Source organism: Oryctolagus cuniculus, chromosome 17 (assembly GCF_964237555.1).
Source record: "Oryctolagus cuniculus chromosome 17, mOryCun1.1, whole genome shotgun sequence".
Lineage (NCBI taxonomy): Eukaryota > Metazoa > Chordata > Mammalia > Lagomorpha > Leporidae > Oryctolagus > Oryctolagus cuniculus.
The window spans coordinates 63,857,614-63,881,847 of record NC_091448.1 but is presented as its reverse complement, the minus strand read 5'-3'; the positions used below and the strand labels follow the sequence as shown (position 1 = coordinate 63,881,847).

The following is a 24,234-nucleotide window of genomic DNA, read 5'->3' as shown; positions in this document are numbered from 1 at the left end:
GCTCCACTTCCAATCCAGCTCCCTGCTGATGGCCTGGGAAGGCAGAAGATGGTCCAGGTCCTTGGGTCCCTGTGCCCACGTGGGAGACCCGGAAGAAGCTCCTGGCTCCTGGCTTCAGCCTGGCTCAACCTTGGTTGTTGCAGCCATCTGGGGAGTGAACCAACAGATAGATGGAAGATCTCTCTCTCTCTCTCTAACTCTGCCTCTCAAGTTAAAAAAAAAAAAAAAAAAAAAAAAAACAGGAGGCACATAGGCTCCCACCCTGAGCCAGGGGGCCCCGGGTCACATTCTACGGAAATCAGAAGAACCAAGAGCAGGAGGCAGTAACCGTGGGTTGTCTCACGGGACCATCAGCTAGCTCTGAGACAGGCAGGCAGGCAGGCAGCACCCCTGCTCTGCACAGCTCCAGGGCCCCCACCGCCGTGCCCCCTAGTCGCTGTGCCCCCTTGAGTGGTGCAGCGCCCAGCCTGTGCAGCTGTGTGTGTGCAGGCTGGTTGGGTTTTCTTAGTCCCGTTTTTTTAGAGGAAGAACTAGAAAAACACTGGGACTCATGCCCCGTGCAGGTCCAACCGCAGGGCCCTTCGCCCAGGACAGGCCCGTCCCAGGAGTCTGAATGGCGCCCCCTACAGGCCTTCTCGGACGACAGGGAACCAGAGAACGCAGATAAGGCGGAGGAAGCTGGCCATCAGGCCTGGGGGTGACCTGCATGCCTGGCTTCTCAAACCCAGAGCCGGAGGCAGGCAAGCTAAGGGCACGCGGAAAAGAGGCCTCGGGGGAACACGCGGGGAGGGCAGAGGCCTCATCCCGTGAGCCCCACCATGCCTTCCAGAGAGACGAATGTCAAGGTCTCCGTTCCCTCCCCTCCCCTGCAGCCTGTGCACCCCCACCTGAAGGTCACCCTCATTAACGCTGTCAGAAAAATCCCTCTCCACACCGACTCGCTGCGCTAATAATAGGAGTGCACGCGTGGCCGGGTGGCGGCGGCGAGCGCGTGTCCGTGTGTGCGCTTCCGCATGCGCTCCGTCGCCGGCTGTCTCTCTCCGACGGGTGATGCGCTCACACAGTCAAAATTAATGGGATCCGGCTGAGCCCCGGATGACGTCACGGGGCTGACTCACATCGTGTCGATGGATCCATTTCGCCCCTCCTGCTCGTTCTGCAAGGTAACCTTGACTTGTCACACAGCCGCTGCGAGAGCCGGGAAGCTGAGGTTCTTGCGTAGACAACTGGTTGCTAAGGTTAACTAACCATCCTGGCTGTTGGGAGGGGCAGGGAGCGGGCAGAGAGCAGAGACCAGGGCTGGAGCTCCCCAGGGATCCAGGGCTGGGCTAATGAGCGCCTGGTCGGTCCCCTCTGCAGAAGAGCCCAGAGGAGCCCAGCAGCCCGGTGGCCACGGCCCGCCCCCTGTCCGAGATCTTTCCTCGGTGACCTTTGTACTGAGCGCTGGCTCGTTCCTCCTGGACAGTAAACAAGTACTGAGGAGCCGGAAATAAATTGTGAGCAGCTGGGAAACATTGCCACAACAGAACGGGCTTGGCTTATGCAGTCGTTCCCACTCCGCGAGAAAATGTTCCGAAGGAGAGAGGGGGATTCACACCCCCTAAGACGCGACTCACCCCGGAAGGCGGCGACGAGGAGGTCAGACCTGCAGGGCTGCTGGGCCTGGGCTCTCCAGGCTCCTAAGTACCCACAGAGCCCTCTCCTCCTTCCCTGCCTTAGTATCTTTCCCTCTTTGCACTGGCTCCCTCGTTTGCGTGGGGCCTGGGCACGTGTTGATTCTTTTTCTTACAACGATTTATTTTTATTTATTTGAAAGACTTACAGAGAGAGGTAGAGAGAGAACTTCCATCCACCAGCTCACTCCCCAAATGGCTGCAACAGCCAGAAAGCTGTGCCGATTCGAAGCCAGGAGCCAGGAGCTTTCTCCAGGTCTCCCACGTGGGCGCAGGGGCCCGAGGACTTGGACCATCTTCTACTGCTTTCCCAGGCCACAGCAGAGAGCTGAATCGGAAGAGGACCAGCCAGGACTTGAACCTGTGCCCATATGGGATGCTGGCGCTTCAGGCCAGGGCATTAACCCGCTGCACCACAGCTCTGGCCCCAGGTATTGATTTCTTAAAACTTTAACTGCAGAGGAAGGACCAAGTGAAGTTGAGCAAGCTGCTTGTCTGTGCGTCTTGTTTGTTTGTGTTTCTGCAAGAGGCAGTGGGCCTTTGTCGCACACGCTGCCCCCGTCACCAGGAGACGGGACACAGACCCTCTGATTCCAGACCTGCAGGGTGTCTTTACCAATAGCTCGGCTTCCAGGTGAGCATGAAGACAGGTGCACAGCGGTGAAAGGCGCGGAGGATGGGAGCCCCGGGCTCTTCCTCACTCACCACTCCAGGTTCCTTAGGCCTCCTCCATCCGCCGCAAAGAAAGGATGACTCGGGTTGAGCCCTTCGAATCCAGAACATTCCAAAGTCCAGAAACTTCCATGTCAAGATTTTTGAGTGTTGACATGAAGACATAATTGTGACGGGTCCAGTCCATACCCTTTGTTCTATGTAGAAAATTATCTAAAATAGTGCATCAAATTGCGTTCAGCTATATCCATAACGTGTCTATGAAACATATACAAATTTCTTGCTTAGTTTTGGGCCCTGTGCCCAAGATATCTCATTATGCCTATGCAAGTATATGAAGCCCTCCTCGTCCCAACCGTTTCCAACAGGAAACACCCAAGCTCAGCTTACGAGTTACTAAAGTCTTTCCTCCTGGCAGATCCAAGGAAGTGCCAAGCCCTGTCGTCCAGGTGTCCGTAGAGTTCCTAAGAGACACCTGCACTCCATGGCTGAGTACCTGGGCCCAGGCGCTGCTCTGCTCCCAGTTCCAGCTTCCTTCCTTCTAACGCATGCTCTGGGAGGCGCGGGTGGTGGCTGAAGCAGCGGGGGCCCTGCCACCCACGTGGGGACCCAGACTGAATTCCCAGCTCCCAGCTTCAGCTCAGCCTAGTCCCAGCTGTTGCAGGCACCTGGGGAATGAAGCAGTGCAGTGGAAGTCTCTCTCTCTCTCTCTCTCTCTCTCTCTCTCTCTCTCCCCTCTGCCTTTCCTCTCTCCCTCCCTTTCAAATAACTAAATTTCACCTAAAAAATCCTGGAAATGCATATTATGAAATAAACCTTGCATGGATTTCAAAAACTTGGGAGCCAACGTAGCACCTCTCTGAATTCTCTTTTTCCCTGATCTGTCTGCAGTGCCTGGATACCAGCAGAGGTGACCTTTGTACTGAGTCATGGGTAGTGGCCCCAGGTGACTCGGGCAGGGGTGGACGGGACAGAAGCCAGGAAGCCCATGGAGCTCTGTTCCCAGAGACCTCGCCCCTCCAAGTTCGTGCTGCACCTGTTGAGGAGAGCCTCACTCTCAGAGGCAAGACCCAGCCTCCACTCTCCATGAATAACCACCTACCAGGAGGTCTCCCCAAGCCTTCCTGCTGCTTATTTAAAAAAAAAAAAGATTTGTTTATTTGAAAGAGTTACAGAGAGGTAGACATGCACGCACACACACACACAGAGAGAGAGAGAGAGAGAGAGAGAGAGAGATCTTCCATCCGCTGGTTCACTCCCCAGATGGTTGCTCAGCACATCAGAAACTAGGAGCCAGGAGCTCAGAGTGCAGGGGCCCACGCACTTGAGCCATCCTCCACTGCTTTCCCAGGCATATTAGCAAGGAGCTGGATCAGAAGTGGAGCAGTGGGGACTCCAATGGTTGTGGGATGCAGGTGTCACCGCCTGTGGCGGCTGCACCAGCACTCCGGCCCCTCCCCTCTCCTTTGACATCACCCTCCTGCAGCTCCCAGTGCAGGGAAGGCGCCGTGTCCCTGCTGGCTGCCCCCAGCACTCTGTTCCCAGCTACCACCTGCGTCTCCAGCTCCCCGGAAGCCCTGGAGTATTCTCAGGGCCAAGGCTTTCGAGAACGGTCTCCCCGAGGGCAAGCGGGATGGCACCAGGTCCTCAGCACTCCCAACCCCGCCACGCCCCCGGCCAGGGCTCAGTCCTCCGATGGCAGGAAGGCCTGGCTTCCTCCCCTTTCCCGAGCGGAGCCCCTCTCCAACCCTGAGAAGCAACTGTTGCCATCAGCAGCTCCACTTTGCACAGCCCAAACCACAAGCAGACGCGCAGCAGGTCAACCACAGAGCCACATTTAGCAAGGGCAGGTGAGGTTTAAGGAGAGTGAGGCTGTACAGTGGGAAGTGGGCAGGCAGGCGGCCATGGACTTGACTTCAAAATGCTGCCCCGGGGCCAGCGCCCACGACCGGGCTGACAACGCCCCCGGCAGTGGGCTCCGTCACCCCTGTAGTGATCCCGTTCTTCCCCAGACATTTCATTCCCAAGCACTGGAACCCACACCTCGCTGAATTCTCAGCAGTCCTGTGCTGCGAGCGTATCGTTATTTTCAGACGCGTGCCGTGGAGCGATGGAAAAGAACCCTCAGAGCCAGCGTGGACTTCGGTGCCACTCCTGCCTCTCCACATGGCTCCCGACTCCGGCTTCCTGCTAATGCCGATCCTTGGAGCGGCGGTGACGGGGCGAGTAATCGGGTCCCAGCCACCACGTGGCAGATCTGGCTTGTTCCAGGCTCCAGGCGCAATCCCAGACCAGCCCTGACTATCGCAGGCATCTGAGTAGGGAACCAGCAGATGGTGTCTGTCTGTCTGTCTCTCTCTCTCTCTCTCTTCAACTGCCAAATTAATTTTGTGATCAAACACTACCCAAAAAACCAGGTGATAGAACTCAGTCGCTTGCAGCGTAGGGAACAGTTAGGGGACTGAGCGAGGGTTGCGTTTTGCACCTTGCTCTTCCACGCCTGCACCTGCCCAGCTGGTCCCAGGTGAGCGGACCCCTCCCTGCTGGTGGCTGCTCCTGCAGACTGCAGACGACGGCTCTGAGATCGCCCACTCCAAAAACAACATCATCTGCGCAGGAGCGCCCTCTTTGGCAACCTGCTGCCCGGCCGTTCCAGACACAGTTCAGAAGGTCTGCCCCCGGGGGAATTGCTTGTGGAACCAATTCATCTTGGCGATTTTACAGGAAGCTTGCTCGGAATTTAAAATTCCAGTGGGCAGCATTTCTCTGAGCAGAGCCCAGGAATTCTGGGTAAAGGGAGTCTGGTGGGGGCTGACTGGTATCCCCCAAAAGATACAGGCAGGGAAGTCCTAGCCCCCAGTGCCTGGGTCTGTGGCCGCATTTAGAAACAGCTCCCTCGACGATGCCATCAAGGGAAGAGGACATTGTGCTGTGTGCAGTAGGGTGGCCCTTTCACCACACGTGACAGGTGCGCTTATAAGGTGAACAGAGAGACCGCACGGTGGAGGCCGTGTGATGGAGGAGGCAGAGTGGAGTGACACAGCCACAGAGAAGCCAAGGAAGACACAAGCCAAGAAAGATCTAGGAGTCCCAGCCACCATCAGAATCCGGGAGAGAGGTGTGGACCAGAATCTCCCTTTGGTCTCTTTTTATTTTTAAGATTTATGTATTTATTTTTAAAGGCAGAGCGACACAGAAAGGAAGACAGAGAGATATCTTCTCCTGGTTCCTCCCTAAATGGCTGCCACAGCCAGGGCTGGGCCAGGCCATAGATGGAGGCCAGGAGCTCCATCCACGTCTCCCACGTGGGTGACAGGGGCCCAAGCACTTGGGCCATCTTCTGCTGCCTTCCCAGGGTCATTAGCCAGGAGCTGGCCTGGAAACAGAGCAGCCGGGACACAGATGGACAGCAGCCTAAGCTGCTGTGCCACACGTGGGCCCCTGCACGCCTGGATTTCAGACTGCCAGCCCCCAGAGCTGGCAGAGAAGAGATTTCTGCTGTTCTTAGCCGAGCAGCTGGTGGTCCTTGGTTACGGCAGCCCTGGGAACCTGAGACAAGGTCTCTGGCTAATGATGCCTCGACCAGGCCCCCTGCAGCCCCGTTAAATCAGACCCTTGGCGAGGTGGGTAATTTTTATCAAGTGTTTCTTTAAGGTGCCAGGAGATTCCAGATACCAACGAGGGCAAGAAACTGCTGAGCTGAACACGACGGAACAGGCTGCCTCACCTGCTTGTTTTTCAGCCGACTCTCAAACTCATTGAACCACCAAAAAAAAAAAAACCCACAAAAAAAATAAAATAAAGTTACAGAGCATCATTTCCAAGACCCGTGCTTTGCAGAGCCTGTGCTGGAAAACACTGCTATTTTTTGTTGTTTTTTTTATGGCCTGGCTGGTAGCACCTGCTTGGAAACCCATCCAGGTCAGCGTGACGGCTGTGACGTTCTGTTACAGAACTGGGAGCTCACTCGCCGAGGGGTGCGTGTTCCAGGGTCTCCCTCTTCTCATGGAGGCAGGGGACTGGCCCTCAGAGCCCAGCATGTGTCTTAGATGCCTTCGTGTTCGTGATTAGGCCTTGAACTTGACCTCAGCCTTGGCTGAGGCTCTGTCTTTAAATACACTGGCTAGCTGCGCTTCTTCCCACCGAGACCGTGAGTGACTTTAAATAGCCCGTCTTCAGTCTCCTTCAGGCACAGCGGCAGAAATATCACGGAGGTGTGGGCGTGCACATATGCACGCACACCCACAGTAGGCTCTGACATACATCCCCAAGCTCCTGCACGCACGCCGTCCATCCCCCCACGCGGGCTACCGGCACCTAACCTGTACTCTGTGGCTGGCGAGGGGCTCATGAAATCAAAGAGGGGGGAAGGTGGACGTCCAGGTCTGCAGTGCCTTCCTTGGGTTACGAAGACAGGTCCCAGGCCACCACGGGCGGGGCGGCTTCCAAATCACGTCGCGTGGTGGAGGCGGCAGGCACCTGGAATTGTCACCACTCCACGTTCCCTCCAAACTCTCCTGGTCGTTCGGCTTGCTGCCTGGCCTTGCTATGTAATGCATCGGCGAGGGGAGGGGAGGCAAGGCAGCCGTGCGCCACTGATCACACGTTGGTTTTGTTTCACATGTTGATCCTTAGTTCTCAACGTAAATCGGCGTCCTCTGAAATCTCACGTGTTCCATTCTCTGCCTTCAGAGATCTTCGGGTTTGTAGGCTTCACCGGCCTGCCAAGGGGTCCCCGGCACAACGTGAGAGGTGGACAGCCCTGGCTCAGATCCGCAGGTGCACACAGGCTCGCCTGTAGACTTGCAGGAGATGCAGATTCCACAGGGGATCCAACTGAGTGGGTCAGAGGGTGGAACCCAGGAACCTGCATTTTGGAAGGGAGGGAGGGAGAAAGAAAGGAAGGAGGGAGAGAGGAGGAAGGGAGAAGGGAGGGAGGGAGGGAGGAGGGAGAGAGGAGGGAAGGAGGAAGGGAGGGAGGGAGAGAAAGGAAGGAGGGAGTGAGGGAGGGAGAGAAAGGAAGGAGGGAGGGAGGGAGAGAAAGGGAGGGAGGGAGGGAGGTGAAACCCAGTTTGTGAGCATCAGAACCGACCGCTGAGACTCACAGCAGACGACAGATGAGAGAGCACATTTTTCAGATCCGGATCCCAGCACATCAGTGTCAAACGCTGCAACCCTGAAGGTGTCGTGGCACGAAGCTTGTGCCGGCAACGGTGAGTGTGGAATGACCCGACGACACTACAGACTTCCCTGTCTGCCCACAGCCCCGGGGATGGGCAGGCGTGGCGGGACACAGGCTGGCGGGGACCCAGAACCTGCTCTCCTCCCTCTTTCCCAGCCCGAAGCCAGTGCGATCTCAGATCCCGGAGAAGCAGAGCCTGGGTCGGGGGCTGTCCCCATGGAGGGCCCTGCTGCTCCCCCGTCATCACCCGCACGCCCCACAGCTGCCTCTGCGGCCGGGGACTCCCCTGGCACATGCCCAGAGCCCGACCTGCCTGTCTCAGCCTGAGGAGCTTTGCCTGTTGTGCCTGGACTGCCAGGACCCCTGCCTGCTCTTTCCAGAAACGTCTGTGCTCCACATCCTTCAGGACTGTGGCTTTTGACCCCGACCAGGCCTCTGCTCTTGACTATGTTTCACGGATCTCTTCCATGATGCTGGAGCTGATGTAGACATTGGCCGATTCTGCGCGTCTGCTACAGGCTGGTGGCTGGGCTGGGGAGGGACAGGATCGAATCCTGGGCTCGCGGCTTTGGCCTGGCCCAGCCCGTCGTGGGTCTTCGCGGGGAGTGCTCCAGTATACTGATCACCCCACCGTTTCCCTCTCTTGCTCTCTCTCTGTCTCTGCCTTTCACATGAAAATGAAAAAAGAACAAGTGTGCCATCTGCCCACCAAGAGCCTCAGGCAAGGGCTCAGAAGTGGGCGTCCTGGTTATTCTAGAAATAGCCGCCAGCGCGTCGATCCGTCCTCCCGGCTCCTCCTTCACCCTGGGAAGTGGGTCGTCGTGGCTGCCCTCTGAAGCCAGGCGGAGCGATGGGTCTCCCCCGGAGCCCGAGCGCAGAGAGGGGCTCTGGAGAGGCCATGCGCCCGGCCGGCAGCCTGCTTGGATACCATGGCCTGCGTGCCGTTTGTAAGGGGCCAACGAAGGCAGCCTGGACCAAGGTGGTTAGGTAGGAATGGGAGCTGTCAGTTCTGGTCTCCAGGTGACCTGGAGGGGGCGGCCACTTCTGTTCTCTCCTGGACTGTGCTGTGCTTGGGATCGGGCTGGCCTCTGCTGCTCATACTGGAATTATTGTTATTTTTTTAAACATCTATTTGAAAGGCAGAGGTGGGTGGTGGGGGTGGAGGATGGTTTTCCATCTGCTTGTTCACTCCCCAAATGGCTGCAATGGCCAGAGCTGGGCCAGTCCGAAGCCAGGAGCCAGGGTCACCCATGTGGGTAGTAGGGGCCCAAGCACTCGGGCCATCCTCTGCTGCTTTCCCAGGTGCATTAGCAGAGAACTGGACTGGAAATGGAGCAGCTGGGACTCGAACCGGCGCCCCTATGGGATGCCAGTGTTGCAGGTGGAGGCTTAGCCCATTACACCATAGTGCCAGCCCCCTTTGTGGGCCAGCCCTTCCCCACCCCTGCGAGACAGTCTGCGTTGTTAGGGAGGGCCTGGCTCCTCCCGCCAAAACCTGCTTGCGAGGTAGAGCAGCAGCAGGCCCTGCCGGGGCTCTGAGCCTGTCCTGGTATCCTGTGCCCTGGGAGCTGGACACGCCCCTCCTCTGCCCCACTCCCCGGTCTCCAGTATGCCCCCGTACCCACAGCAGCCCAGGAGTAGTTCTTACGGAGAGACTGTTCCAGACTCCCCTGCAGCTGCTGCAGAGTTCCGGGGCGAGGCAGGGGCCACTGCTGTGCCACCCCCCCTCTGTCTGGGTCTCACGGCTGTGCAGATACATGTCTTCCCAAGCCACTGCTCAGGGGCGCTTCTGAGAGCTGGTACCCCACCCCCACCCCGGAGAGCCCCTGTGGTGCCGGCAATCAATCAGGTCATCCTATCCATCTCCCACCCCAGGGCGCCCAGGACCCCACAAGTCCTCACCCCCACCCACAAAGGAGCCGCTCAGCCTGATGGGGCAGGGACTTGTGCCAGGGGAGGGAGGCAGCCTCCTGGGCCCGGCTGGGGCTCCTCAGGCCTGCAGTCACTTGGGCCCTCCCTGGCCGCCAGCTCCAGGCGAGTCTAGCCCTAGGAACACAAATCCCTTCTTGAGAGACGGCCTCATCCATGGGACTCCACCGGGTGGCGCTCATCACCACATAAGAGGAGCTCAATTTTTGCACAGTGGACATTGTTGCAAAATCTTGGGGTCAGGCTGGAGCTGTGGCGTAGTGGGTAAAGCCGCCCCCTGCAGTGTCCGCATCCCATATGGGCGCCAGTTTGAGTCCTGGCTGCTCCACTTCTGATCCAGCTCTCTGCTGTGGCCTGGGAAAGCAGTGGAAGATGGCCCAAGTCCTTGGGCCCCTGCACCTGCATGGGAGACCCGGAAGAAGCTCCTGGCTCCTGGCTTCAGATCAGCGCAGCTCCAGCAGTTGTGGCCAATTGGGGAGTGAACCAGCGGATAGAAGACCTCTCTCTCTCTCTCTCTCTCTCTCTCTCTCTCTCTCTCTCTCCCTCTCCTTCTCTAACTCTGACTTTCAAAAACAAACAAAAAAAAGTGCAGTTTCACTTGAGGTCAAGTGGCCTGTGGGCTCAAGTCCAGCGCCTGGACGCCTCCCCCCCAACTGGAGTCCACAGTGAGGGTCCCCGTGGTGGCTCTACAGTGACAACAGCCCAGGCTCTGCTTCAGTCACCCTAGAGCCTGGTCCTTGAAAGCTCTGGCACCTCGGCCAGTACGCCCGACCTCTGCCAGCCCCAGGTGCACCTGCTGTCCCTCATCTGTAAACAAGGGTGATAGACAGGTCGGGTATGCCCCATGCAAAAGTGCCCAGGCCGGAAGTGCTTCCAGTTTTGAAGCTTTTTTTTTTTTTTTGAGATTCTTGAAATATCATTTGCATAGACTTTACCAGTTTGAACATCCCCAGTATGTGTATGTGTGTGTGTGGGGGGGGGGGGGATTCGTAAATCCAAAATGCTCCCAAAAGTGACAGTTTTCAAGGTGCCTACCGAAGCACCTCTGTGGGTGCAGTGAGTGACACGGATCATGGGGCCCTCGGTGGGGGGGGGGGGGCTCTGCACTGCCGGCTGCCTCGGTCAGCAGGTGCCACCCCAGGGTTCCCAGGCCTCACGAGCCGGCGGTAGATGGGTGGGAAGGGGGGCTGGCCACCGGAAGCACCAGCCCGGCCTGGTTCTCAGCCCTCGGCCTCCGGGACCCATGTTTCTGGCAGTGTTGCGGCCGTGGGAGCGAGCACCTGTCTGTCCTGTACCCACTGGGTGTCACAGAGCTGCGGCGGGGCGGGGCAGTCGGTATTGCTGTGTGGACGATTCCAGAGCGGGCTCTCTCTGGGGCAGCCTTGCCTCCCGGCTCCAGGAGGGTGGCACTCTCCTCTGCTGGCCCACAGCAGTCGGCTGGGGTTAACACTGTGGCGTAGCAGGCAAAGCCGCTACCTGCAGTGCCAGTATAACCTGTGGGCGCCAGTTCGAGTCCCGGCTGCTCCTCTTCTGATCCAGCTCCCTGCTAGGGCCTGGGAAAAGCATCAGCAGATGGCCCAAGTGCTGGGGCCCCTGCACCCACGTGGGAGACCCGGATGGAGTTCCAGGCTCCTGGCCCAGCCCTGGCCATTGCGACCACTTGGAGAGTGAACCAGTGGATAGACGATCTTACTCTCTGTCTCTCCCTCTCTGTGTAACTCTGACTTTCAAATCAAGAAATAAATCTTAAAAACACCGCCATCAACAACACACAGCACCATTCAGCTGTGGTTCGTGGCTGAGAGAGGCAAAGCCGGGGACAGAGAAGCCCTGTCCCCCATGCTGTCGGGCGTCTGTCTGTCTGTCTGTCTGGGACCGTGGGACAGAGGCTGTGTCTGCAGGAATCAGCCGAGCACGTGACAGAGGAGGGCGTGGTGCACACACCTGCACCATCTGGGGACGCCTCCCGGCTTCCATGCTGTGCCCCGTGCCCTGCTGCCCGCACAGAGAGACAGACAGAGGGAGACCCACCTACACCAGACAGCGAGGGATGGCAATGCAAGACAGAGACCCTGAGGGTGTCTCCTCCAAGGGGCGGACGCTGGAGCTGGGGTCTCAGGGGCACAGAGACCACAGGAAGAGCACACCGGAGAGCTGGACTCTCAGCTGCCCGGGAGATGGGACTGGCTCAGGCCGGGGCACTGGGAACCGGGCATGAGAAGGGCGAGAGGCAGTTGCTGACGCAGGGCAGGCCCGGTCATCGGCGTGTGGTGGGCTGCAGGAAGAGCTTGATCTAGGAGCCACAGGAAGCCATTAGCAGGCAACAGTGTCACAGGCTGGAGGGCAGCCCGAGAGGGTTCTTCTGGGGCTGAACGCACAGGGTGGCGGTGACTGGGCTTGGCGTGACCAGCAGGGCAGGGGAGAGAAGCTGAGAATGTGGAATGCCAGCAGCAGGCATGCTGGGACACCTTCCAGGCCCCGGGCCCTTCCTGTCAAAGCCTGGGCTTTGTCCCAAACACATACACAGGCCAGGGCTGTGTCTGCAGCTGGGCCCACCCGTGCACAGGCCCCGGGCAAGGAGCGGGGAGCCTGGGCTGCCTCTCGCTTCCTGCCCACGTCCATCCCTGGACCGGGCCGGTGGGAAGCGGGAGAACGTCCCGTTGCATCAGGAACCATGCTGCTAAAAGTAAGACGACCTGCACGCGGGGGCCACCTCAGACGCGACACGTTTGTAGTGGTGTCTTGTAGAAAGTTCCAGAAGCCCCGGCCTGCTGGAAAACTGACGCCACCCCCTCCTCGCGCCCTCCTTGGCTGACGGCGCCCCCACCGGGCACCTGCTGCGGGCTTCCTGTCTGGGGGGGGGGCCCTCCCCCGCGGCCGCACTCACCGCTCGCACGTCGTCGGGCAGGTCCTCGTCCGGCTCGCCCTTGACCATCTTCTCCAGGGTGTTGATGGAGATCTCCAGCAGCTTCTCGTGGTGGTGGTTCTCCAGGTCCCGACACTGCGCCATCGTCCCGCCGGGAGTCAAGCAAAGGTCCCAGGACAGCTGGCCGGGGCTGCCCTGTGCCCCTGGGGTGGCGGCCGGGGCGGGGGTAGGGGCTCTAGCAGGTGCATGGCAGGCCGAGTGGCTCAGCCAGGGCCAGGCTGCCAGGGCCAAAGGTGGCTTCATCGCCTTCACTGCCCACAGGGTAGGAGGAGCTTAGGGGGCTGGGTGGGAGGTGCCTAAGACACTGGGTAGGAGGAGCTTAAGGGGCTGAGTGGGAGGTGCCTAGGGGACTGAGTGGGAGGAGCTTAGGGGGCTGGGTGGGAGGTCCTAGGACACTGGGTAGGAGGAGCTTAGGGGGCTGGGTGGGAGGTGCCTAGGGGACTGGGTAGGAGGAGCTTAAGGCACTGAGTGGAAGGTCTCTAAGACACTGGGTGGGAGGTGCCTAGGGGACTGAGTGGGAGGAGCTTAGGGGGCTGAGTGGGAGGTGCCTAGGGGACTGAGTGGGAGGAGCTTAGGGCACTGAGTGGAAGGTCTCTAAGACACTGGGTGGGAGGTACCTAGGGTACTGGGTGGGAGGAGCTTAGGGCATTGGGTGGGAGGTGCCTAAACACTGGGTAGGAGGAGCTTAGGGGGCTGAGTGGGAGGTGCCTAGGACACTGGGTAGGAGGAGCTTAGGACACTGAGTGGAAGGTCTCTGAGACACTGGGTGGGAGGTGCCTAGGGCACTGAGTGGGAGGAGCTTAAGGCATTGGGTGGGAGGTGCCTAGGGCACTGAGTGGGAGGTGCCTAAGATACTGATTGGGAGGAGCTTAGGGCACTGGGTGGGAGGGGTGAGGGCATGACCCTGCAGACGCTGCCGGCAAGGGGTCCTTGCTGGGTTTGCTTCACCCTTCCTGGCCCTCACTCCCCCTGGAGGCCAGGGCAGCCCTCCCTACCCTGGGCCGCAGCAGCTAGGATATAGGCTTTGCACGTTCTCAATGAAGAGCCCCACCAGGTCGACAATGTTCCTCTCAAACATGCTTATGGTCTGGAAATGAGAACGCAGAGTCACTGTGCGTCTTCAGACGCCCAGCACCACGGCATAAACACCCTGGGGACCGAGCAGCCGCCTGCCCGCTCACACACCAGCCACCGTGCCCTCTCAGGCCCGACTCACTCATCGCCAGCACCCTCCGAAGTGTCATGTCGGTGCCCTGTGCCGGGCCCACCTGTCACAGCCTGACTCCTCTCAACCCCCCCCCCCCCATACACACACACACTCAACAGACAAACGCTGGAGGCAGCCCTCAGGGGCCGCGTCCCAGCTCCACCACTGTGTGTGACTCTGGGAAAGTCACCTGACCTCCCTGAGCCTCGACTTCCTCATCTGTGAAATGGGTTTCCCACAGAATGCTTTGCAGGCTGCTGAGCAGAGTGCCCCCCCCCCCGCCATGAGCGCTGGCTGTTACCCCAGAACTCTCCCCATCAGTGTTGCTTCCTGCGCTTAGAAGGGCACAGAGGCCTACGTGGGGACTTCTGCTGGCTCCCTCTGGAGCGCGGACACCCCCCCCCCCCCGCCCCGCCTGATCCGCGGTGGGCCGCAGCTGGTGCAGGTGCACAGGGGAGGGGGGAGGGGGCCGAGCGCGGGTCTGCAGGCCCAGCCGCTTCCTGGTAACACAAATAGGGCAGTGCCTGGGCTCCGGGAGACACGTGGATGTTGGAACGTGGTCTCCCTGCCTGGACTGCGTGGGAGAGCAGCGGCCCAGCCCTCCCCAGGGCCGCCAGCCGGCCAGCGCTCAGCTGCCTTTGCAAGTCCCCAGCTGCGGGGCGAGCCAGCCTCTGCCTGGGACGGGAAGGGGGGAATCCATCCCCCAGCGGCGGAGGAATCACTTGAGTATCGATTCGGCGCTACCTCTTGGCCCAGCCGTGGCAGCCCCTAATGAGGTTCCAGTCATTGTCACATCCCTTCCCACTCCGGGCCCGCGCTCCTCCTCCCGGGGAACACGCGAGGCTCGCCCGGCTGCTCCAGCAGCCATCCGGTATCATTTCTACCGCGTGCTGAGCGGCAGGTGCTTCGGTCTGGTCCCCAAGCTGCGTGCGCGCGCGTGAGAGTGGGGGTGGGGTGGCCCGCCTGGTCTCGTGGGCACCCGGCCCCGCTTCTGAGGTCGCATCAGAAACCCTTCCCCACGGAGGAGGCTCGGGGCTCTCCCAGGATGTGGGGGAGAAGGTGATGTGGGAAGGGGCTCACTCTTCAGTTCCCCTGCAAGGACCCCTTCCCGTCTGAGTTTTTTAAATGGACGAAAAGCAGACGCCGGGCTGGCAGGCGCCGAGTGTGCAACAGGGGCGCGCGCCCAGGGTGGGTGGGTGGTCTGCGGGTCACAGGTGCGCGCGCAGCTGCGGGACCAGGTGGCACCTGCGCCCGCCCATCCCCCCCGGCCCGCCTCACCTCCAGCTGCTCCGCCAGCTGCATCTCCAGGGTCATGAGCGCGTTGAACAGCTCGGTGATGTCCTGGTCGCACTCCGCGATCCTCTCCGCGGTGGGCAGCTCTGATGCCTCGCGGATGTTGCTTAGGCTCTGCGGGACAAAGCCAGGGCTTGAGCCAGCCGCAGCGGGAGAGCTGAGGTTCCCCCCCCCACCCCGGCAGGTGCCAGCCTTGCGAGCTTGCAGAAGCCACCGGCCCTCTCTCCTGCCTCAGTTTCCCTGTCTGTAAAAGGGGAATGCTGAAGCACAGGCTCACGGGCACCAACCGGGGCTCGCCGCTGCTCGCGTGGGCTTCTGTCCCTGCGAGCAGGGCCAGGTGGAAGGTGCCGGGGCTCGGGGGGCTTCTGAGCGCAACCCCCTACGCCACACCACTTTGCCATGTGGATCGCTTTTGAGCCGAAGACGCTTGAAGACCGCAGCTGCAAGAAGTCATCTGTCTCCTCTGCTTTTTTTTTTTTTTTACCTTGAAAGAGCAGGTGAGACGTGCCCTTTCCTGTGCCCCGCCCCCTGCCCGGAAGAAGCCATTGCTGTCCGCAGCAACCAGAGCTTGGAGGCGGGGGGCCAAGGGACCACTGCGCACGTGAGCCTTCTCTGTCCGTTGGTCCTGCGCCGCCGTGCCCGGCCCTGGTCTAATCACACTGTTCTGGTCGTTTTCACAGGGTGCAGCTCTTTGTCCAATTTTGTGCTAAGATTCCAGCCCCAGCTGTGTCTTTGGGTCTTCCCGTTACTCTGGTGCGTAATATAGAGATCACTAAATAAAATGTACATGTGCACATCATGGAATAAAATGTGTATGCTTTTCCCCTCTTCATCTGTCTCGTGCAGGTTGCTTTTTTTTTTTTTTTGGACAGGCAGAGTTAGACAGTGAGAGAGAGACAGAGAGAGAGGTCTTCCTTCCGTTGGTTCACCCCCAAATGGCCACCACGGCCAGTGCTGCGCCGACCTGAAGGCAGGAGCCAGGTGCTTCTCCTGGTCTCCCATGGGGTGCAGGGCCAAGCACTTGGGCCATCCTCCACTGCACTCCCAGGCCACAGCAGAGGGCTGGCCTGGAAGAGGGGCAACCGGGACAGAATCTGGCGCCCCGACCGGGACTAGAACCCAGTGTGCTGGTGCCGCTAGGTGGAGGATTAGCCTAGTGAGCCGCGGTGTCGGCCAGATTGCATTTTTTAAAAAAATGTATTTGCTTTTATTTACTTGAGGGAGACACAGAGAGAGACAGAGAATGAGAGAGAGAGAGGGAATCTTCCATCCACTGGTGCACTCCTAAATGCCCCCAACAGCCCTGGCTGGACCAGGCTGATGGCACGAGCCTGCAATGCCATCCAGGTCTCCCACACGGGTGATGGGGACGCCGGCACTTGAGCCATCAGCTGCTGCTGACTCCCAAGGTGAGCACAAGCAGGAACTGGACCGGAAGTGAAGTAGCTGGGACTCGAACCAGGCACCCTGATATGTGATAGCCTGACTCCAGCGGTGGCTTAACCTGCTGCTAACACCACGACACCTGGTCCTCAAGGTATTTCATTCTTGGTCCTGGTCAGAGACCCCTCCCCCCAAAGGGGGCAGACAAGCAATTTTGTCTGTCCTGTAATATCGGAGTCAGGTGGAGCTGACCCACGATGTGCAGTGTAAGCTTGGCACGGCCGCTTAGCGTCTCCCAGGCTTCCTGCGCTCACAGGGTCCTGGGGACCATGGGCCTTGTGCGGGAGGCCTGGCACACACCGTGGGCTCCAGGGGCTCCTATAGCAGGCACAGGTCAGGAGAGGTGCTGGACAGGGAAGAGGCAGCCGCACCCACAGGCAACCCCAGGGGGCAAGTGGGAGACGTGGATCCTGGACCCATCTGGAGGGAGAGGGTGCTCTGGCGGGGGGAGAGAACGAGCCAGGCTGAGGGTGGCACTGCATGCCAGCTGTCACCAGGGAAGGCCCGGGACGCCCCTGGTGCCAGGTGCCACGTCCACTTGTCTCGTGGATGCTTGGCATCAGTCCCGCCGGAGGACAGAGTAACTGGGCATGATTCGGAGGGATGAGCGCTGTTCTCATCATGGTTTCCCCATCGGGAGAAAGACAGAGCTGGCTCCCTGACCTGATGGGAGGGAAGATTCCCATGAAAGACATAAACCCATGGGGGACCGGCGCTGTAGCGTAGCGGGTAAAGCCACTGCCTGCAGCGCCGGCATCACAAATGGGCACCAGTTCGAATCCCAGCTGCTCCACTTCCAATCCAGCTCTCTGCTGTGGCCTGGGGAAGCAGTAGAAGATGGCCCAAGTCCTTGGGCCCCTGCACCTATGTGGGAGACCTGGAAGCAGCTCCTGGCTCCTGGCTTTGGATCAGCGCAGCCCTGGCTAGTGCGGCCAATTGTGGAGTGAACCAGTGGATGGAAGACCTCTCTCTCTCTCTCTCTCTCTCTCTCTCTCTCCTCTCTCTGTGTAGCTCTTTCAAATCTTTAAAAAAAAAAAAAAGAAAGAAAGCAAACCATGGAAGTGCTAATGAAAGAACACGGGGTTTTTCCAATGATCTCTGAGTGAAGAATTCCTTCCCGAATACTAGCAACAAAACAGACTGACAAATACCACGTTAAAAAAAATTAACACTGAGTGGCCAGGTGGGTGTCGGGTGCAAGAGTTGAGTCTCTGCTCGGGGTGCCCACCTCGCATACCCAAGTGCTAGGTTCGAGTTCCAGCTACTCCCCTTCTGATCCGGCTTCCTGCTGATACCCTGGGGAGCTGTTGGTGACCGATACAGCACGTGGGTCCCTGCCCCGCGTGGGAGATCCCAACTCAGCCAGACCCATACCTGGCTGAGGGGACATTTGGAGAGGGAACTAGCAGCAGGGATGGGGGACATTTTTTTCTGCCAAGGGCCTTTTGGGTATTTGTAATATCATTCATGGCCCATACGAAATTAATTAGCCTGCTATAGATCGACTGGATTTTGAGTCCTGCCTATGGTTGCCTCGGCAAGGCCAGACTTAATGATTTGGAGGGCCTTATGTGGCCCCTGGGCTGGATGTTCCTCACCCCTGCAGTACGTGAAAGCTCTCTCTCTGTCCCCACCCTGCTTCAAATAAAGTGAAAATTGCAATAAAAATCGCAATGGTGAGATGCAACACAGACAAGATGGCAAGACGAACAGCAAAGTGGGGGAAATGTTTGCGACTCATCTCACGGAGACAGGGCTCACCTGGAAATCTCTAAAGCACTCCTATATGGTAATTTTTTTTCTTTTTAAAGAAAGAGGCACAGAGAGTGAGAAAGACCGAGAAACCAAAAACCAAATAGAAAAAAAAATGGGTAAGGGCAAACACAGGCAGACGTAGTTGACAGAATAGGAGATAACGATGGTTGGAGGACAGGTGCAGCTCGCCTTGCTCAGGAGAAAATAAAATGGCTCTGCGGGGCGCAGCTGGGCCACAAGCATTGTGGGAGTCACTGTGTACCAGCAGCAGGTGTTACGTGCAACGGGGAGGGGTAGGGGGCCTTCAGGGCCTGTGGGTCCTGGGATCTCCCCAGACAGTGGACTCTGAAACACCTGGGGAGCTCTGGCCAGCCCCAGTGCCCGCAGGCCAGGCCCACAAGGCCTTCAAGGAGGGCGCCCGGCCCCAGGCCCGCTCTGTGCAGCTGGGCAAGCTCCACTGCCCTGGACCCAGGCTCAGGCGAGTCAGCTCATGCCTGGTGGCCTTGTAGGAGGAGGCAGCCACTCCAGACCCTGGGAGCAGAGTCCTCATCAGCCCCGTTCTAGCTGCTCCTGCTTCCCCAGAGGTACCTGTTGCTCCAGGAAGCACTGACCGGCTGACCCCCTGCCATCCCAAACCCAATGGCCACTGGGACCAGAAAAGAGGCGTCACAAGTGTGGGGCCAGGGTTGCGACACTGGCACCCCTTATGAGCGCCAGTTCCAGTCCCTGGCTGCTCTGCTCCGATCCAGCTCCCTGTTTAAATGCCTGGGAAGCTCCTGTCCCTGTTTGGAGAGCTTGATGCAGTGGCTGGGATTTCTCTGTCTCTCTCCCTCTCTCTCTGCCGCTCCGCCTTTCAAATAAATAAAAAAGGACATCCTGGGGCCAGCGCTATGGCGTAGCGGGTAAAGCTGCCACCTGCAGTGCCGGCATCCCATATGGGCGCCGGTTCAAGTCCCGGCTGCCCCACTTCCGATCCAGCTCTCTGCTATGGCCTGGGAAAGCAGTGGAAGATGGCCCAAGTCCTTGGGCCCCTGCACCTGCGTTGGGAGTCCCGGAAAAAGATCCAGGCTCCTGGTTTTGAATCGGCTCAGCTCTGGCCATTGTGGCCATTTGGGGGAGTGAACCAGGAAGACCTCTCTCTCTCTCTCTCTCTCTCTCTCTGCCCCTCTTGAACTCTGCCTTCCAAACAAATAAATAAAATAAAATAGCGACAGTTAACAGATGAGGTCATGCAGGGCGAGGATGACCTTGAACCCCTGGGCATGTTATAGGATGGAGCCACAGCCCCACCTTCGTGGCCACAGTGGAGCAGCAGTGGAGGCGGTGAGTGGGCTGGGCCTTGGCTCTGCTGCTCGCGGCTGCGTGACCCCCTGGCCTGGGCCGCAAGGGCCAGCAGGGGCACAGGTGCTGCAGCCCTTCGGCGGGCGCAGAGCTGCGGCTTCGGGAGGGGCGGGCCCTACCAGCGAGTGCTTCTCCTCGAACTGGGCGATCTTGAGTTTGCCCTGCTCCTGGTTCTCCTGGATCGCCTCCTGGATGCACTCAGTAAACGTGTCCAGCTCGATCTTCCGCTTTTCCTGCTGTTTCAGGCCGTACTCGAAAATGTTCACGCAGATGGTGACAAATTTGTCCTTGTAGGTGGGTGGACGTTAAGGAAGCTCAGGGCAGCGTCTCTCTCCCTTGGAGCAGGCCACCGGGGAGGGCCACAAGGGTGCAAGGGCTTGCTACGCTGAACGTGTGTGTGTGCAGGACTCGAACTCAGGGTCTCGTCTGATGGAGGAAGCCACTGAGGGCCCAGAGACCTGGCACTGGAGATTCAGAGGGTAATGGTGTGGCTGAGGTCTCGCCACCATCGGAGGCCTGGTGGGGGAAGGAGCTGGGGACCACGGGCAGAACCCACAGGGCAGAGCAGGCCCCAAACAGACTGCCTGGGGACCTGGCGGGACAGGGAGGGGCTGGCAGCCCGAGGAGCCAGCCCTGGCCAGGGGATGAGGTGGTGTGCATTGTCTCTGGTGTGTGACCGAGATGGGCTTGGGCAGAGGGCCCGTTTTGCTGCTCAGCTGTGCTGGGGTGGGGTAGGTGGGGGTGGAGGGGCCAGGGGTGGAAGTGGAGGATCCAGGTTCAAGTCCTGGCCCCGCCACTGCCACTGGGAAAATTGTCAAGATTTGAAAACAGAGTCATCCGTGTCATACCTTGGCAAAGCAGAGCCAAGGCAGGCTGCGGGGCGGGGGGGGGGGGGGCTGGCAGCGCAAGATGTGCCTGATCAAAGGGACTGTCACACACCCGCTGGGCCACTTTCACGAGAGCACCTGCCGGACAGCGGCTCCACCAGCCCCACCCCCACACAACAGGCTGCTTAGGCCTTGAGGTGTCAAGTCTCGCCCAGTGACTGCTGGTATCCACGAACCTTCTGTTGTAACAACTTAACATGGGGCTGGTGCCGTGGTGCAGAGGGCAAAGCCTCTGCCTACAGTGCTGTTATCCCATATGGGCGCCGGTTCTAGTCCCAGGTGCTCCACTTCCGATCCAGCTCTCTGCTATGGCCTGGGAAAGCAGAAAATGACCCAAGTCCTTGGGTGCCTGCACCTGTGTGGGAGACCCGGAAGAAGCTCCTGGCTTCAGATCAGCCCAACTCCGGCTGTTGCAGCCATTTGGGGAGTGAACCAATGGATGCGAAACCTCTCTCTGTCTCTGCCTCTGCATCTCTGTAACTCTGCCTTTCTAATAAATAAATAAAATTTAAAAAAGAAGATAGCCCTCCTCCGCCTAGCGGCGCCAGCACACCGGGTTCTAGTCCCGGTTGGGGCACCGGATTCTGTCCTGGTTGCCCCTCTTCCAGGCCAGCTCTCTGCTGTGGCCAGGGAGTGCAGTGGAGGATGGCCCAAGTGCTTGGGCCCTGCACCCCATGGGAGACCAGGAAAAGCACCTGGCTCCTGGCTCCTGCCAGCGGATCAGCGCGGTGCACCGGCCGCAGCGCGCCGGCCACGGCGGCCATTGGAGGGTGAACCAACGGCAAAGGAAGACCTTTCTAAGACCTTTCTCTCTGTCTCTCTCTCTCACTGTCCACTCTGCCTGTAAAAAAAAAAAAAAAAAAAAAAAAAAAAAAAAAAAAAAGAAGATAGCCCAAGTGCTTGGGCCTCCGCCACTGACATGGAAAACCCAGATGGAGGTCCAGGCGTCTGACTTCAGCCTGGCCCAGGATGGGGAAACAGTCCCAGCAGGGGCTGGGGGCTCCGTGAGCAGGCTCTGCCAGACAAGAGGCGGCGAGAGCCGGGGCGGATATGTCTCCAGCAGCTCCCCGACGCCGGGCAGGTAGGACAGCTTGTTGCCTTCCACATCTTCAGTGTACATGCTGTCAAACAGGAAGGAGTCGTTCAGGCGGTCCACGAAGGCAGCCTGCGGGCAGAAACAGGGCCCCGCGGTGACCCAGGCGGGCTCCAGGGAGGACGCGCTGGGCACGGCCCCCCGGCTGGGCACTAACACAGACACTACCCCTTGGGCTTCAACCCTCTCCGAGGTAGAGGGGCGGCGGGAGGGGGTGGTGGAGGGGTGCCTCCCAGGCAGAAGGAACAGCAGGTGCGAGGCTGCTTCGGTCTGGCTGCACGGAGGGGTGGGGCTCATGGCGGGAGGCCATGTTCAGCCTGTTTCTGGCATGCCATGCCGTGGTGGAGGGTGTGTGGGGAGGGGACGTCTGCCCGAGGGTCTTAAGGCGCAAGACTGTAGCACCCTCTCGCAGCCCAGAGTGTTGGACGCAGGGGTACGCCAGCAAGCGCGGGACAGGACCGACCGGGAGTCTGCGCTGTGGTTGGAGCCAGCCCCAGGGAGGTGGGCGGGGCGGGGAGGGCTTCGTGGCCTGTGCGTGGGGCACGATTTCTCCCAGGGCGCCCAGGGATCCCGGCGGGCCTGCGTTGAACGTGTCCGTCCGCGAGAGACCTTGTGCGCCTCCAGCTCCGCGCGCTGGGCCTGCTCGGCCTCCAGCCGGGCCTGCGCCAGGTGCTCCCGGTGTTTCAGCTCGTCCGTGCTGTACTGGTGCTTTGCCTCTGCGAGTTCTTTCTGGCCGGAGAACAGCAGGTGGCACTGTTAGCAGAGCTCGCCTGGATGTCCCCACCACCACCACTTCCCTCCCTGCCGTGGGCTGGGGGAGGGGCCAGGGCCGGACAGACCCCTTCACAAGGCAAGGTTGGCTGAGGGGTCCCAGGGAAATTAGGGAGCTGAGAAGGCCCCTTCAAGAGCCTGGGTTTCGTTTCCGATTTGTCCGGATGATTCTAGGCGAGGGTCTGAGTCTGGAGGGGGCCTTGGTTTGCTTCTGGGACCCTGAGCGCCCTCCCCTGCCCCTCATCCCCCAGCCCCCGACCCCTGCTGTGCTGGGGGGGGTGCTGGGGCACTGCTCAGTGAGAGCCTTTCTTTTCTAAATTATTTTATTGTTAGATTTTAAAATAAAAAACATTGAAAGGCAGTGAGAGAGAGAGAGAGAGAGAAAGACATCTTCCATCTGCTGGTTCACTCCCCATATGCCTGTTAACAGCCAGCGCTGGGCCAGACTGAAACCAGGAGCCCAGAACTCCATCCGGGTCTCCCACGTGGGTGGCAGGGACCCAAGTATTTGGGCTGTCTTCCGCTGCTTTCCCGGGATGGGCATCGGCAGGGAGCTGGATCAGAAGGGGAGTAGCCGGGGCTCCCGATATGGGATGCGGGCGTCCCAAACAACTTACAGCTAACACCTTCCTCTGTCCTATTTTTATGATGTTTTTATTACTATAAAGAGAACAGATTTTATGCTCTCTATAGGTGCAGGTCCAAGGTGCCCCATGGTTTCATAACAAGAAGAGCACACTCAAACAGGTATGTGGCCAACCCAGCATCCGAGAGCACCGTTGCCTTTAAAACTGGCTCAGGGGCCCGTGCTGTGGCTCAGCGGGCACAGCGGGTCAAGCACTGGCCTGCGATGCCAGCATCCCGCGTGAGCCCCAGCTGCTCCACTCCCTACTGATGCACCTGGGGAACCGGAACATGACCCAAGTGCTTGGGCCCCTGCCACCCACGTGGGAGACCCGGATGGAGTTTCCGGCTCCTGGGTTTGGCCTGTTTGCAAGCCATTTAGGGAGTGAACCAGCAGATGAGAAATCTCTTCTGTCTTTCTGTAACTCTGCCTTCCAAAGAAACAAATCAACCAATAAATCTTTAAAATAAAAAAAAGGGGTGAGGCACTGCTGTGGCATCACAGATAAAGCTGCCGCCTGCAGTGTCCGCATCCCATATGGGCGCCGGTTCTAGTCCCGGCTGCTCCACTTCTGATCCAGCTCTCTGCTGTGGCCCGGGAAGGCAGTGGAGGATGGCCCACGTGCTTGGGCCCCTGCACCCACGTGGGAGACCTGGAAGAAGCTCCTGGCTCCTGGCTTCGGATCAGGCCAATTGGGGAGTGAACCAGCGATGGAAGACCTCTCTCTCTCTCTCTCTGGCTCTCCTCTCTCTGTGTAACTCTGACTTTCAAATAAACACATAAATCTTTTTAATAAAATAAATAAAATAGATACAGCTGTAGTCTCAGCTTCCGGTCCCATGCAGGGACAAAAGAAAGCCTGTGGCGGGAGGAGGGGACTCCCCCTGAGGTCACCTCCTCTCTAAGCCTCCACAGCAGTGCTGGTGGGCAGGGGACCACGTGCTTGGACGGCACCTTGGCCCACCCAGGAGAGAGGGGCTCCTCTCACTGTAGGTTCTAGGGGCTCAGAGTTGAGGCTGGGGGCCCACCCTCCTGCCTGCCTCTCCAGGTGTCCCCCACCCTGGGGGTCATTTTAGTGCTCAACACAGCTCCTGTCTGCAGGACAGGTACCAGCAGGCAGGTCAGCTGGCCCGACTCAAGGTGCCACCCCAGTCCCAATGGGTCAGTACCCCCCACCCCCTGCCACTCCTTCCCACAATGGATGGCACGGCCCAGAGTGAGAAGCAAGGGCTTCACAGCAGGGGATGGGGGGCGGGGAGGGAGGCAGGCAGGGGGCAGCAGGAAGACCCTCCCACAGGCAGGCAGCTCACTCACAGGGACTGACTCCCAGCTCCAGCCCCGCCCACTGGAGTCCCCGCCCTTGAGCGCCAGTTTGGCCACTGGGACGACAGCAGGGTCCCGGCTGGCTGGTGGTGAGACGGCGCCATGGGCTTGATT

At 59.3% G+C, this 24,234-nt stretch overlaps 1 protein-coding gene across 1 annotated transcript; it reads right to left on the bottom strand.

Annotated features, from left to right (window-relative positions):
- Positions 1–201: 201 nt before the first annotated feature.
- LOC138845930 (dynein regulatory complex subunit 3-like) lies at positions 202–24,224 on the bottom strand. The gene is made up of 8 exons (XM_070059981.1): positions 24,144–24,224; positions 22,011–22,154; positions 21,363–21,473; positions 19,541–19,717; positions 14,868–14,996; positions 13,378–13,469; positions 12,344–12,525; positions 202–7,212 (listed from the first exon to the last, which is right to left on the bottom strand). Exons 1-8 carry the CDS (start codon positions 24,222–24,224, stop codon positions 7,034–7,036), a joined length of 1,095 nt encoding a protein of 364 aa, XP_069916082.1. The 3' UTR covers positions 202–7,033.
- Between the last annotated feature and the right edge of the window lie 10 nt (positions 24,225–24,234).